Source organism: Gigantopelta aegis, chromosome 11 (genome assembly GCF_016097555.1).
Source record: "Gigantopelta aegis isolate Gae_Host chromosome 11, Gae_host_genome, whole genome shotgun sequence".
In the NCBI taxonomy this organism is placed as follows: Eukaryota; Metazoa; Mollusca; class Gastropoda; order Neomphalida; family Peltospiridae; genus Gigantopelta; species Gigantopelta aegis.
In genome coordinates this window covers 2,294,100-2,310,593 of record NC_054709.1, presented here as the reverse complement: position 1 = coordinate 2,310,593, position 16,494 = coordinate 2,294,100, and the positions used below count along the sequence as shown (strand labels likewise).

Sequence of the window (16,494 nt, the reverse complement as noted above, 5' to 3'; positions counted from 1 at the left end):
TGCATATATACAATCCCTTTCTATGATCCACGTTCGTGGCCCACTGGGCTATTTCTCAGTCCAGCCACTGCACCACGACTGGTATATTAAAGGCTGTGGTATCTGCTATCATGTCTGTGAGATAGTGCATATAAAAGATACCTTGCTACTAATGTGAAATTACCAAATGTTTGAAATCCAACAGACGATGATTAATAAATCAATGTGCTCTAGTGGTGTCATTAAATAAAACAAACTTTAAGATCCATAAGTGCCCGCCTGATGCCACAATATTATTATTTTCATTAAAATAAAAAGTGAATTATATACTTTTCAAAGGAAGAAGCTGTATTTTAATTTTACCATTTATTTAACGATAAAAACCAAAAAATAGATACTGGCTGCTAACTTAGCTTAGCTTAGTAACTGGTTTAACGTGTCCATATACCACTAGGGTTTCGAACACGCCTACCCCGAGTCCGGCCTCCGATAGGATCGGGGGTCTGACTCGGGACAGGGATAACCTAACAAATAGGGTCAATTTTGATTTTTTGAATATTAACGCCAAAAGTCTAAAAAAGGGGAAAACTGGGGTTAATACGTTTTAGCTGCGCCCTTAAAGAAAAATATTAGCATTCCTTACCTATATAAATTATTAATATAATATAATTTCGGCGCAAATTTAGATGGACTGGTCTAAAATTAATAATAATTATTAACCAATATTCATTAAGCCTATGGGCGGTTAAGTGGAAAGGGGCTGCCAATCATATTTTAAACATTGGTGTGACCAGGTGAGGGTCGGTAGGGAGGGGAGGTCGGCCCTACACAAAACCTAAGGCCGAACCGCCTACGCCTGTAGCCCCAAAGAATGCCCTAATTCCCGGCATCCCATCACCTCTGCTAACTAATATTTTTTTAAGTACACGTACTGAAGCCGCGGCCGTTTCATCCGTGATGTTCGTCTCGTAGGCCCAGTCTGCAAAGTACATCTGCTCTCGGTGCTTCTCGGCATCATGGTCATACTCATCCAGAAAGACAACTAGCGGGTCCAGCCCCTCCTCTGGGCACGCCTCTTCCCACCCTACGTCCCGCCCCTGGTTCTGCTCCTTCAGCCAGTCCGAGAGGGGCTGGAAGTATTCGATGAGCGCTCCGGCGTCCATTTTCCTCTGTCCTGTGATCACCTCCATAGCGTCAGGCCACGGGCTGGACGATCCCAGCTTCAACATGTCTCTGTGCAAAGAAACAAAGAGAAGGAATTGTTTTATTTAACGACGCACACAACACATTTTATTTACGGATATATGGCGCCAGACATATGGTTAAGGACCACACAGATATTGAGAGAGGAAACCCGCTGTCGCCACTTCATGGGCTACTTTTTTCGATTAGCAGCGAAAGATCTTTTATATGCACCATCCCACAGACAGGGTAGTACATACCACGGCCTTTGATATACCAGTTGTGGTGCACTGGCTGGAATGAGGAATAGCCCAGTGGGCCCACCGACGGGGATCGGTCCCAGATCGACCGCGTATCGCGCTGTACCACTGATCTACGTCCCGCCCAGAAAACAAGAGAGAAACAAACAAAGAAAGGGACGTGCTATTTAAGGACGCACTCAAGACATTTTAAGTATGGTTATGTAACAGAAAAATCAACCTCCACTCAGGGGATTCGAATCCCGAACGAAAGTCCAGAACAGTACTCTACTGACTGAGCTAACAGGGAAATTCCCACTAGCTACTGCCAGTAGGAGTACTTTATACCAACACTACTACATACTCCCCCCCCCCCTATCTACTAGCTACTGTCAGTAGGAGGTTTTTGTACCAACACTACTACATACTCCCCCCCCCCCCCCCTATCTACTAGCTACTGTCAGTAGGAGGTTTTTATACCAACACTACTACATACTCCCCCTCAAGTGAAGCTACGTTCCGGAGCTGTGGGCTACTAGCTACTGCCAGTAGGAGTACTTTATACCAACACTACTACATACTCACCCCCCCCCCCCCTATCTACTAGCTACTGTCAGTAGGAGGTTTTTATACCAACACTACTACATACTCCCCCCCCCCCCCCTATCTACTAGCTACTGTCAGTAGGAGGTTTTTATACCAACACTACTACATACTCCCCCTCAAGTGAAGCTACGTCCCGGAGCTGTGGGCTACTAGCTACTGTCAGTAGGAGAACTTTATACCAACACTACTACATACTCCCCCCACCCTCAAGTGAAGCTACGTCCCGGAGCTGTGGGCTACTAGCTACTGTCAGTAGGAGAACTTTATACCAACACTACTACATACTCCCCCCACCCTCAAGTGAAGCTACGTCCCGGAGCTGTGGGCTACTAGCTACTGTCAGTAGGAGAACTTTATACCAACACTACTACATACTCCCCCCACCCTCAAGTGAAGCTACGTCCCGGAGCTGTGGGCTACTAGCTACTGTCAGTAGGAGGTTTTTATACCAACACTACTACATACTCCCCCCCCCCCCCCCCCCCCCCCCCCCTATCTACTAGCTACTGTCAGTAGGAGGTTTTTATACCAACATTACTACATACTCCCACTCAAGTGAAGCTACGTCCCGGAGCTGTGGGCTACTAGCTACTGTCAGTAGGAGGATTTTATACCAACACTACTACATACTCCCCCTCAAGTGAAGCTACGTCCCGGAGCTGTGGGCTACTAGCTACTGTCAGTAGGAGAACTTTATACCAACACTACTACATACTCCCCCCACCCTCAAGTGAAGCTACGTCCCGGAGCTGTGGGCTACTAGCTACTGTCAGTAGGAGAACTTTATACCAACACTACTACATACTCCCCCCACTCTCAAGTGAAGCTACGTCCCGGAGCTGTGGGCTACTAGCTACTGTCAGTAGGAGGATTTTATACCAACACTACTACATACTCCCCCTCAAGTGAAGCTACGTCCCGGAGCTGTGGGCTACTAGCTACTGTCAGTAGGAGAACTTTATACCAACACTACTACATACTCCCCCCCCCCCCCCCTCTACTAGCTACTGTCAGTAGGAGAACTTTATACCAACACTACTACATACTCCCCCCCCCCCCTATCTACTAGCTACTGTCAGTAGGAGAACTTTATACCAACACTACTACATACTCCCCCCCCCCCTATCTACTAGCTACTGTCAGTAGGAGAACTTTATACCAACACTACTACATACTCCCCCCACCCTCAAGTGAAGCTACGTCCCGGAGCTGTGGGCTACTAGCTACTGTCAGTAGGAGTACTTTATACCAACACTACTACATACTCCCCCCACCCTCAAGTGAAGCTACGTCCCGGAGCTGTGGGCTACTAGCTACTGTCAGTAGGAGTACTTTATACCAACACTACTACATACTCCCCCTCAAGTGAAGCTACGTCCCGGAGCTGTGGGCTACTAGCTACTGTCAGTAGGAGAACTTTATACCAACACTACTACATACTCCCCCCACCCTCAAGTGAAGCTACGTCCCGGAGCTGTGGGCTACTAGCTACTGTCAGTAGGATAACTTTATACCAACACTACTACATACTTCCCCCTCAAGTGAAGTTAAGTCCCGGAGTTGTGGGCCACGAGCAGATGAACTGTTACGGGTCCTAACTGGGTTATAATTGTATTCTTGTGTTAAGAACACAACCAGTACCTACGTCGTCTCCAAGTGTAATAGAAAAATCAATCTCCACTGAGTGGATTCGACCCACGGACTCTACCAATTGAGCTAATAGGGAAATTCCCACTACCTACTTCCTGTTGGAGCACTTTATACCAACACTACTACAGGTATATGGCATCAGACATACGGTTAAGGAGAGGAAATACGCTGCCGCCAAGCAATGGGCTACTCTATCCGATTAGTGCAAATCAAAGGGATTCATGAAGCACAACTGCCAATCGCAGCAATTCAAAAATATCGACCGTGATTATACACCATCTGCAATTACCCACGGCAACTGGCAATGCCGTGGAGATTGCCGTGGAGTTTTTAGTTCTCCACGGCACAGTTTTGCCTTGGACTATATTCAGGTTTTTGTCAATGACAGGTGTTTTTGCCGTGGACATTTTGTTAATTGCAGGTGTTGTTATAGTAATTCGAACATCACAACTGCGATAAACCATTACCACAAATCAAATTAATTCAAAAATCATGATTAAATTAAATTAATCCATAAACCATGACCGCAAATCAAATTAATTCATAAAGCATGACTACAAATAAAGTAATTCGTAAAGTGTAACAGCAAGCCATAGTAACTCATAAATGATGAGAAAATGGTTCTGATCTACTAAATTAAATATTCTCAAAATACCAATACAACACTTTACAACACAGGTAATGAACTGTAAACCATCACTGTCACCCCGCACCCGCACCTCGCATCCGCAACCCGCACCCGAATATTAACTAGGCCGCTGAACTACATACCCTAGTAACTTGCCAGCTCGCGTGGAGTTGTAGATGTCGCATTTGTGAAGTGGCCCACTATGCCCGGCAGCCTGGCAGAGAGCTTTGTGGAATTGAAACTGTATGACGAAACTCACGAAGTATCTGAAATATTAAAACAGAAAAAGATTATAAATGACCATACTCACACAAGAGTCACTGCAAAATGGAACACCTTACATGACAACCAGCCATTATGTAGAGTACATTGTAAATGTGTAACAAACCAGGGCCCCGCCCCCACGAAGCGATCTTAGTCCTAAGATCACCGTATGTGTATAAAGTAGTTAGCCTGTTCACTTAAAGGGACATTCCTAAGTTTGCTGCGTTGTAAGATGTTTCAGACTAATACAATATTTCTACGATTAAACTTACATATTAAATATATTTTCTTGTTTAGAATATCAATGTCTGGATATTCAATGTGTTTCTGGTCTTCTTAAGCCCAAATTTTTTAGGAAATAAAATGAAATTTAAACTATTATAAATATTAGAACGATCAGAAACACGTTTAATATACTGTCACTAATATTTTATGCAGAAAAATATATTTGATATGTAATTACAGTCGTTAAAACGTCTCTGTTAGTCGATAACATCTATAAAATTGCAGCAAACTCGGGAATGTCTCTTTAAGGTGATTTTAGCGCTAAGATCGCTTCGTGGGGCGGGGCCTTGGTTGAGATGGTAGGGCGTTCATTTGAGGTCTTTGGGTCGTGAGGTTGAACCCCTTCCGTGGACCCATTCTTTTATTGGGGTTTCCCGTCCTCAACAGTGCCCCATGACTGGTAAGTGCTATCCTGCCTGTGATTAAAGTGCATATAAAAGATCCTTTGCTGCTAATGGAAAGAAAGAAGGAAATGTTTTATTTAACGACGCACTCAACACATTTTATTTACGGATATATGGTATCAGACATATGGTTAAGGACTACACAGATATTGAGAGAGGAAACCCGCTGTTGCCACTTCATGGGCTACTCTTTTTCGATTTGCTGCTAATGGAACATTGCAACATGTTACCTCAAATACTATATGTTACAATATCAAATGTTTTACGTCCAATGACCTCTAGTGTTGTCGTTAAACAAACTACGTTAAACTTGTATAACAGTCCCGTATTTATAAAGGCTCAGGTGAAAGGGATCCCATTGTTTTAGTGGGGGCTGGCTAATTTGTGCCTGAATTTGTAGCATCTCACAGGCAGGATAGTACATACCACATATTTTGTGGAGCACTGGCTGAAACGAGACATTGCCCAAATGAGCCCACCGACGTGGATTGATCCTAGACCGACCATGCATCTGACGAGCGCATTACCACTGGGCTATGTCCAGCTCCATTTGCTATAAAGAAGGCCTTGTGAAAGTACCAGTCAACGAATGTTACCTGATATACGGGGTATTCGATGGTATGTGACTCTTAGCACCGGGGTCGAAATCGTCTTCTGTACGTTTAATGGGTGGAGATATTCCTTGATACTTGCACCTAGAAAAGATCAAAATAAGTAGTGTTCGTTCAGATTTTGAAGCAGAAGATTATATATTATAGTTAAGAAAGAGAATTTCTGTGAGAGTGAGTGAGTGAGAAAACGAGTGAGTGAGTGAGTGAGTGAGTGAGTGAGTAAATGAATTAGTAGATTTTATGGTTGAGTGGTTGAGTAAGTGGGTGGGTGGTTGCACGAGAGCCAACAAACACTCCATGTCCACTGGTCAACTAGATAACTAAACCACCAGTCATACAGACAGACAGACAGACAGACAGTGAACTATGATTACCTTAACTTCCACCAGTCTGTGTTGTAGCGACTGACTGGTGTGTCTTCACTAAACACCCCCCCCCCCCCCCCCACCTCCACTAGAAAACAAGATAACCTAGCCACCAGACAGACAGACAGACAGACAGACAGTGAACTATGATTACCGTAACTTCCACCAGTCTGTGTTGTAGCGACTGACTGGTGTGTCTTCACTAAACACCGCCCCCCCCCCCCCCGCCCCCCAACACACACACACACCTCCACTAGAAAACAAGATAACCAAGCCACCAGACAGACAAGCAGACAGACAGTCAGACAGACAGTGAACTATGATTACCGTAACTTCCACCAGTCTGTGTTGTAGCGACTGACTGGTGTGTCTTCACTAAACACCCCCCCCCCCCCCCCCGCCCCCCAACACACACACACACCTCCACTAGAAAACAAGATAACCAAGCCACCAGACAGACAAGCAGACAGACAGTCAGACAGACAGTGAACTATGATTACCGTAACTTCCACCAGTCTGTGTTGTAGCGACTGACTGGTGTGTCTTCACTAAACACCCACCCACCCACACACACACACACACACACACACACCTCCACTAGAAAACAAGATAACCAAGCCACCAGACAGACAAGCAGACAGACAGTCAGACAGACAGTGAACTATGATTACCGTAACTTCCACCAGTCTGTGTTGTAGTGACTGACTGACGTGTCTCCACTAAACACATGCCACCTCCACCGGTCAACAATATAACTAAACCACCAGACAGACAGACAGACAGACAGACGGACAGACAGACAGATAGACAGACAGTGATCTATGCTTACCTTAACTTCCACTAGTCTGTGTTGTAGCGACTGACTGGCATGTCTCCACTAAAGACACTCCACCTCCACTGGTCAACAAGATAACCAAACCACCAGACAGACAGACAGTGAACTATGATTACCTTAACTTCCACTAGTCTGTGTTGTAGCGACTGACTGGCATGTCTCCACTAAATACACTCCACCTCCACTGGTCAACAAGATAACCAAACCACCAGACAGACAGACTGTGAACTATGATTACCTTAACTTCCACCAATCTGTGTTGTAGCGACTGACTGGCGTGTCTCCACTAAATACACTCCACCTCCACTGGTCAACAAGATAACCAAACCACCAGACAGACAGACTGTGAACTATGATTACCTTAACTTCCACCAATCTGTGTTGTAGCGACTGACTGGCGTGTCTCCACTAAATACACTCCACCTCCACTGGTCAACTAGATAACCAAAGGGAAGAAATGCAATTTTGTCCAGCGCCATCAACATCAAGTAATTGAGGTCAGTTTCTGAAATATTAAAAACGCAATTCTTCAGCCAATATGTCACTGAGCGAAGTTAAGCACCAAAACGTGTTACTCAATGGCTAAGAAACATGTTGCTGGTACAATAACATTGATGCCTGATTATCGATGTCATTAATTTTCATATAAATGACACATACCGGTACGTTTTTAACTTTCATTTACTCATTTCCGTGCTCATATCCAATTAATGTTCAAGCACGCTGTCCTGGGCACAAACCTCAGCTATACGGGCTGTCTGTCCAGGACAGTATAGGTTAGTAGTTAGTTGTTATTGGTTGGTGAAAGAGAGGTCGGTGTAGTGGTCTTCCACCTACTCAATAAGTCTTTCAACTTGCTCTTGGTGGGAGCCAGTACCAGGATGCGAACCCAGTACCTACCAGTAACATATGTGATATATTTCATGTTATCTGGTGTACATTTCACTCATATATAAAACATTCCTTCTTACTTTTATCATCCACTGTTCTGTCCCTTCAATACAGCCTGAAATACTTACCAGAATCATCCTCCAGTTTTTCCAAAAGTCCGATTTTATGAAGATGGCCTGGAGTTGCTACTGATAAAGCCATCACGTCACCAATTGCCTCGTGAAATCCTATAAGACAAACAAGTCATATCTATGACGTCTAGTGATAAAGCCATGACGTCACCAATAGCCTCATGAAATCCTATAACGCAAACAAAAGTCATATCTATGACGTCTAGTGATAAAGCCATGACGTCACCAATAGCCTCGTGAAATCCTATAACGCAAATAAAAGTCATATCTATGACGTCTAGTGATAAAGCCATGATGTCACCAGTAGCCTCGTGAAATCCTATAACACCAAGTCGTATCTATGACGTCTGCTGATAAAGCTATGACGTCACCAACAGCATCGTGAAATCCTACAGAACGAATAAAAGTCATATATATGACGTCGACTGATAAAACAATGGCATTACCAATAGCCTCATCAAATCCTATAACATAAACAAAAGTCATATATATGACGTCTAGTGATAAAACCATGACATCACCAATAGCCTCGTGAAATCCTACAATATAAATAAAGGTTATTTACATGCATATGACATATACTGCAACCATTATGCATCACATACACTAGTTTTGAAAACACATTTCTCTGTCTTGAAGGTAATTTATTCAACATCTTTGTCATCTATTTACATTTTTTAGAAAACCGTGAAATATTATTCACCCTTTAAAATTAATTAAATATCCTAAATAATTATACAAATATTAAGTAAATAATAAACATTTCAAAAGCACATGTTAACCAAAATAGCCTTAGTTTAAAATGTTCAGATATTATGTATAATATTATTTCTTTCCCTTTCCCATTCACTAGACCAAATGTTAAACCGAGTGTTACCATGTGTTAAGGCATCAAATAAATGTAGTTTTAAAAAATGTGCTGAGGTGTTGCTAAACAAACATTCCTTTCCTTTCTCTCACTGAAATAACCATAATATTATGCTAGTCACCAAATAGCTGTACTTTAAAATGTACTGAGGTGTCGCTAAACAAACATTCCTTTCCTTTCTCTCACTGAAATAGCCATAATATTATGCTAAACACCAAATAGCTATACTTTAAAATGTGTTGAGGTATCGCTAAACAAACATTCCTTTCCTTTCTCTCACTGAAATAGCTATAATATTATGCTAGTCACCAAATAGCTATACTTTAAAATGTGCTGAGGTGTTGCTAAACAAACATTCCTTTCCTTTCTCTCACTGAAATAACCATAATATTATGCTAGTCACCAAATAGCTGTACTTTAAAATGTGCTGAGGTGTCGCTAAACAAACATTCCTTTCCTTTCTCTCACTGAAATAGCTATAATATTATGCTAGTCACCAAATAGCTATACTTTAAAATGTGTTGAGGTATCGCTAAACAAACATTCCTTTCCTTTCTCTCACTGAAATAGCTATAATATTATGCTAGTCACCAAATAGCTATACTTTAAAATGTGCTGAGGTGTCGCTAAACAAACATTCCTTTCCTTTCTCTCACTGAAATAGCTATAATATTATGCTAGTCACCAAATAGCTACACTTTAAAATGTGTTGAGGTATCGCTAAACAAACATTCCTTTCCTTTCTCTCACTGAAATAGCTATAATATTATGCTAGTCACCAAATAGCTATACTTTAAAATGTGTTGAGGTATCGCTAAACAAACATTCCTTTCCTTTCTCTCACTGAAATAACCATAATATTATGCTAAACACCAAATAGCTATACTTTAAAATGTGTTGAGGTATCGCTAAACAAACATTCCTTTCCTTTCTCTCACTGAAATAGCTATAATATTATGCTAAACACCAAATAGCTATACTTTAAAATGTGTTGAGGTATCGCTAAACAAACATTCCTTTCCTTTCTCTCACTGAAATAGCTATAATATTATGCTAGTCACCAAATAGCTATACTTTAAAATGTGTTGAGGTATCGCTAAACAAACATTCCTTTCCTTTCTCTCACTGAAATAGCTATATTATGCTAAACACCAAATAGCTATACTTTAAAATGTGTTGAGGTATCGCTAAACAAACATTCCTTTCCTTTCTCTCACTGAAATAGCTATAATATTATGCTAGTCACCAACTAGCTATACTTTAAAATGTGTTGAGGTATCGCTAAAGAAACATTCCTTTCTCTCACTGAAATAACCATAATATTATGCTAGTCGCCAAATAGCTATATACTTTAAAATGTGTTGAGGTGTTATTCCTTTCATTTCCTTTATTACCTGGATTGCCTCCCCTTCGAAAGACGTGCGGTAGATGTTTGTACTGTAGGTAATACTGCACATGACCCATCTCATGGTGGATTGTGATCAGGTCATCCATGGTTAGTTCTGTACACATCTTTATTCTTTAAAAAAAAAAAAATCAACATAAACATGTCATAACATGAGTAGTATAACTTAGATCAGTTTCTGATAAACTGTAAGTCCAAGATCAGTGAAACTTGGTTTATAGCTGCACTTATGGGTGTTCATCACAGTGCACTGAAAACGTGTATGGTTGGCGAGACCCTTCTTTTAAAAATGTATTTCAAGAGATTGTTTATAAAGCAGGACATCAAATTTCTGACACTGCTTGAGCCTAATTCACAAAGCTCTCTTAGGCTCTGCTAGATAACAAGGTATCCTCTGCAAGTCTTTTAGCATTGCACTGCTATATCGTAAAGTTGCGAGAGTTTAGTGAATTAGACCTCATATTAGTAGTATAATGCTTACGTACCGGGGACAACAATGGAAATAGCAATGGAATGCCTCCAATACAATGGATATGCACCTCCGGTACAATGGATGTAGCATCCAGTATAATGGTTATGTGCCGTATTGTTCTGCATTAAACTATATAGTGAATGACAAACATGGTTGAACGCATAAACCAATCCAGTCCGATGTAAACTCCACAAAACTCTGCCTCGGTTAAAAACTCGGGAAAAGCTTATGGCAACCACTCTACCTTTATAATAGTAAATTCCTTTAAAAACTCGGGAAAACCTTATGGCAACCATTACCTTTATAATAGTAAATTCCTTTAAAAACTAGAACACAAATTTATAAACCGCGTGGTTTATTTGGTGTCCAAGGCTAGAATAACCTGACTGCACTAATACCCACCTCTAACTAACCTCATATACATGACTTCCACGTGCACGACGCAACAAGCGCGCATACGCTGCATCACATATATGGAAAATGAAACAACAAGACATAATTTTTCTATTAATCTACGAAACGCAAAATATAATATGTATTTTTAGACAGTGATATATCCCCTCGATTGAAAACATGCTGAGGCATTCAGCCTTCTTAAGAGAGGGGTAAAGACCTTACTAATCCATCTAACTATCGCCCGTTGTCACCAACATCCCGTGTATACAAAACCATGGAGTCTACGGTAAACAATCGCCTTATCCGCTATTTAGAAACTAATAACTTGTCAACGAAGTTCCAAAGCGGTTGTAGGAAGAATCACTCCATTACCAACCACCTTGGTCGTCTTCAAACCGAAACCAAAGACGCATTAAGGAAGTAAGGGACACAAGATGGCCGAAGTGTTTGCTGATATTGTAACAGTATACGACATGGTCTGGCGTCATGGATTGCTGAGGTAGAGGATTTCTTCACGTCGCTGGCCGCCCAAAATCGCAATGTATGTTGTGAAAGTATGATAGCAAGGCTAGCGATGCCATAAGTAGTGATATAACCGCTCCATTAAACAGAGCCCAGGAGTGAGTGGGAACTCTTATTAACGTGCCCAAATACCACGAATGTTTCAGGCACGTCTATCCCGGGTCTGGTCTGTCTGACCAGTGATCTGACTCGGGACAGGAAGGAAGGAAATGTTTTATTTAACGATGCACACAACACATTTTTATTTATGGTTATATGGCGTCAGACATATGGCTAAGGACCGCACATATATTGAGAGAGGAAACCCGCTGGCGCCACTTCATGGGCTACTCTTTTCGATTTGCAGCAAGGGATCTTTTACATGCACCATCCCATAGACAGGATAGCTCGTACCACGGCCTTTGGTGTACCAGTCGTGGTACACTGGCTGGAGCGAGAAATAGCCCAAATGACGGGGCGGGAGAGAAATCGGACCCAGGAGAACGTATGTGAATTTTTTTTTAAACCCAGGAACTTCCAAGATGCCAATACAGTTTTAGTAGCCAGGAGTACCCTTGAAGTTTGTCCTTTTACAAATACCTGAAGTCTTTGCCATTGTAGAAGTCCCAGGCTGAGGCGTGACACACGACGTCCCTGTCGTTTGGTTTCTTCAACATGGAGTCCTTCCAGAAACTCATCGGCATCGCGTCCAGACCCAGAGACTTGAAGAAGTCCTCAGCTGTCCAGAACATCTTCTCTACAGTGTATCCCTGAAGAATAGTTTAAGTTTGTTTTATTTAACGACACCACTAGAGCACACTGATTTTTTATTAATAGCAAGGGATCTTTTTATGCACCATCCCACATACAGGATAGCACATACCATGGCCTTTGATATACTGATGCACTGGCTAGAACGAGAAATAACCCAATGGGCACACCGACTGAATGAATGCATGTATGTATGTATGTATGTAGGTATGTAGGTAGGTGGGTATGTATGTATGTATGTGGGTATGTATGTAGGTATGTACGTAGGTCTGTAGGTAGGTAGGTATCTATGTATGTATGTATGTATGTATAGAGAGGTTATTACCAGAGTGAGTTTCAGTATCGTCAATATCATATATTAGGAATAAAAAGTGTATTCATCTGTAACATGTTTCTGACTAACAGAGCATTTTAACAACTAAAATTCCACGTTAAATTAATTGTATCGTTTAGAATATCAGTGTGTTTGTTGTCTTCCTAATATTTGTAGTGGCTAAAATCTCATTTCGAATTGGATCTGTTTAATATTATTTCATTTTAATTAGTGTTATTGTTTGTAGTTTTTAGCAATTCAGGTCGGATCCATTTGCTGAGGTAGGAATTCACAACCCATGGAACCCTGAACCCCACAGTGACTGGCCTCCTACCTGTTCTATTATTTGAGGAGTGACATCTACACCTGTTCTGTTTGGAAATGGCGCTGTTATGTCATAGATATTGGTCCACTGCTGTCCCCACATATTACCTGCAAACAGGTGAAACAACAAACTGGTTATATCTAGGCTATTTATTTACTAAACTTTCTACATGAACAGTTACAGACAGACAGATGAGTTATTAACACCATATATATTGTACATTACTTATATACACTTTAAAATAAAAAGAACTTATATCATTTCCTACAAAAAGATAACAAAGTGTTAAATAATTTAACGGCAAATACTTTCGCTTTATATTTAAAGCTCTTCAAGCCCAATAAAAGAAATAGTGATATAAATAGATGTTTTGTCAAATTCAATTTCTACACCTTTAAATGTGGTTAAATGTTTCTGTTTGTAAATGTACATTTATTATTCAAATGTCTTGTCGAAACGAAAATATACTAACTATCACTAAACAATAAATTCTTCATTTACAGGTAACTGACATTCTTGCTTTTATCAAGAAAAGAGGACCCTAACCGGCCTCGGTGGTGTAGTGATTATGCCATCGGACTTCTGGCTGGTAGGTATTGGGTTCGTATCCCACCTGAAGCAATAGGGGATTTTTCATGCCAGTACCGGCTCCAACCCAGAGTGAGTCCACCGCTAGGCTCAATGGGTAGGTAGGTGTAAGGCCACATACACCGAGCTTCACCCACTTCACGGGTGTGATTATGGGTATGTCTCCCGAGTGTATGACCCCACATGGGGGATAATTACCCGGCATGCACTGCAGGTTCCGTGTACCCTGGGCTCGGGTGATACCGAGATAGCTCAACTGACAGCAAGCGTGGAGCACGGCCCTGTCAAGTAGTCCCATACCGAAATGGAAATACTGCGGCTTCACCATTCATCTCATCATCATCCATGTTTGTAATGTCAATTTTTTTTTTTAATGTCTTTGTGTCTGTGTTAAATGTGTGTGGCGTTTTTTAAAAAAAAAAAGAAAAAAAAAAAGAGGACCATAAATATACTAAATTGGCAAACAAAAGACAGAAAGTGCTAGTACCAAGCAGATGAGCAGGAATATGACCACTGTAGGGGAATCTTTGTCGTCCATATTTCTTTATGAGTTTACGTCTGACGTAGGCGTGGAGCTGTTTGTAGAATGGCTGAAGTTGTTCAATTAATTTGGCAATGTCTTTTTGGAATGTTGATGTTTCAAACTGTGACCTCCAGTACTCTCCCACATCATGGTAACCTATTTATGATTTAAAATAAAGAAAGAAAGAAAGAAAGAAGAAAAAATGCAATAAATAAATGTGTGAGTGCATGCATGCGTAGCTAAATAAATCATTAATTAAACTAAAAATAAAATTGATTGATTGATTGATTGATTGAAATAAAATAAAAGGTAAAATAAAATTTGAAAATAAATTTGTAAATTAATAAACCAGTGCATGGATACATAAATAAATAAATAAATAAATAAATGTTTTATTTAATAGTTTTATTTATGTATATGTACATTTTATTATTAATTTATTAATCACCCACGTCACCAAAAAAAAACGTTCCACATGTTTTGAAATTGATATAACTACATGCATGTTGGACTGCATCAATAAACACGTTACCAAGCATCAATAAGCATTATGTTACCAAGCATCAATGAGCATTACGTTACCAAGCATCAATAAGCACTATGTTACCAAGCATCAATAAGCATTGTTACAAAGTATCAATAAGTATTACTTTACCAAGCACCAATAAGCACTACGTTACCAAGCATCAATGAGAATTACGTTACCAAGCACCAATAAGCACTACGTTACCAAGCATCAATAAGCACTACGTTCTGAAATACCAATAAGCAATACGATACCAAGCATCAATAAGCACTACGTTATCAAACATCAATAAGAACTACGTTACCATGCATCAATAAGCACTGTTACAAAGCATCAATAAGCATTACATTACCCAGCATCAATGAGCATTACGTTACCAAGTATCAATAAGCATTACGTTACCAATCATCAATTAGCATTACGTTACCAAGCATCAATAAGCATTACGTTACCAAGCATCAATAAGCATTACATTATCAAGCATCAATGAGCATTACGTTACCAAGCATCAATACCCACTACGTTATCAAGTATCAATAAGCACTATGTTACCAAGTATCAATAAGCACTACGCTACCAAGCATCAATAAACGCTATGTTACCAAGCATCAATAAGCATTACATTACCAAGCATCAATAAGAACTACGTTACCAAGATACAATGATCACTACGTTACCAAGCATCAATAAGCACTACGTTGTCGAGCATCAATAAGCATTACGCTATCAAGCATCAATAAGCGCTACGTTACCAAGCATCAATAAGCACTACGTTATCAAACATCAATAAGCAATACGTTACCAACCACCAATAAGCACTACGTTATCAAGCATCAATAAGTATTACGGTACCAACCATCAATAAGCATTATGCTACCAAGCATCAATAAGCAATACGTTACCAATTTCTGTGACTGCCTCGTTGCTGATGGCGACGAATTGGCGGTATTTCTCTTTGATCTTCTTCCCTGTTGCATCACGCCATCCCTTCCAGATGTGCAGCAAGACATCATAGTCCGTGGACTTGGCCATTAGTCGGTTCAAACCTGATTGAGGCAATAATTATTAATGGCAGAATTTACGAATTGTAGTTACCCCTTAAAGGCAAATCCTATAGACAACAATTGCAACAAGAAGCGCTTACATTGGAAAGATTTGTTTGTTTGTTTTGTTGTTTTGTTTCGTTTTGTTTAACGACACTACTAGAGCATACTGATTTATTAATCATTGGATATTGGATGTCAAACATTTGGCAATTTCGACATATAGTCTTAGAGAGGAAACTCGCTACATTTTTCCATTAGTAGCAAGGGATCTTTTATATGTACCATCCGACAGACAGGATAGCACATACCATGGCCTTTGATATACCAGTCGTGGTGCACTAGCTGGAATGATCGTTGTAATTATGACCTCACAACGCATAAAATATGGTCTCCTCACAATGCTATATTTTACTATCTTCACCTTTTGTAGTTTATGAGATGTTGGAGTCATCTGACATAAGGCTGGTAGGTACAGGGTTCTCAGCCCAGTACCGGCTCCAACCCAGAGTGGGTTTTAGTGAGCGCTTTACCATGGAGCTACGTTCCGCCTAACAATGTGAAGAATGGGTCACCTGTCATTTACAGACAATTTTATGAACAGTAGTGTATCCCTTTGTATCATGTGGAACGTTCTAAATCAGCAGTGTATATTTACTAACTTACAATAAAGTTAAAAAAAAAATTCTTTAA

The 16,494-nt window shown here is 40.6% G+C and overlaps 1 protein-coding gene across 1 annotated transcript in view; it reads right to left on the bottom strand.

Moving 5' to 3' along the window:
- LOC121385251 overlaps positions 1 to 16,494 on the bottom strand; it is a 106,848-nt gene that overhangs the window by 20,778 nt on the left and 69,576 nt on the right. The window contains exons 40-49 of the mRNA XM_041515852.1: positions 15,661 to 15,804; positions 14,197 to 14,388; positions 13,131 to 13,228; positions 12,313 to 12,482; positions 10,333 to 10,457; positions 8,068 to 8,166; positions 7,409 to 7,553; positions 5,834 to 5,932; positions 4,428 to 4,550; positions 912 to 1,212 (exon numbers count right to left, since the gene is read on the bottom strand). Coding sequence (XP_041371786.1) covers positions 912 to 1,212; positions 4,428 to 4,550; positions 5,834 to 5,932; positions 7,409 to 7,553; positions 8,068 to 8,166; positions 10,333 to 10,457; positions 12,313 to 12,482; positions 13,131 to 13,228; positions 14,197 to 14,388; positions 15,661 to 15,804 — 1,496 coding nt within the window. The remainder of the gene's footprint in view (positions 1 to 911; positions 1,213 to 4,427; positions 4,551 to 5,833; positions 5,933 to 7,408; positions 7,554 to 8,067; positions 8,167 to 10,332; positions 10,458 to 12,312; positions 12,483 to 13,130; positions 13,229 to 14,196; positions 14,389 to 15,660; positions 15,805 to 16,494) is intronic.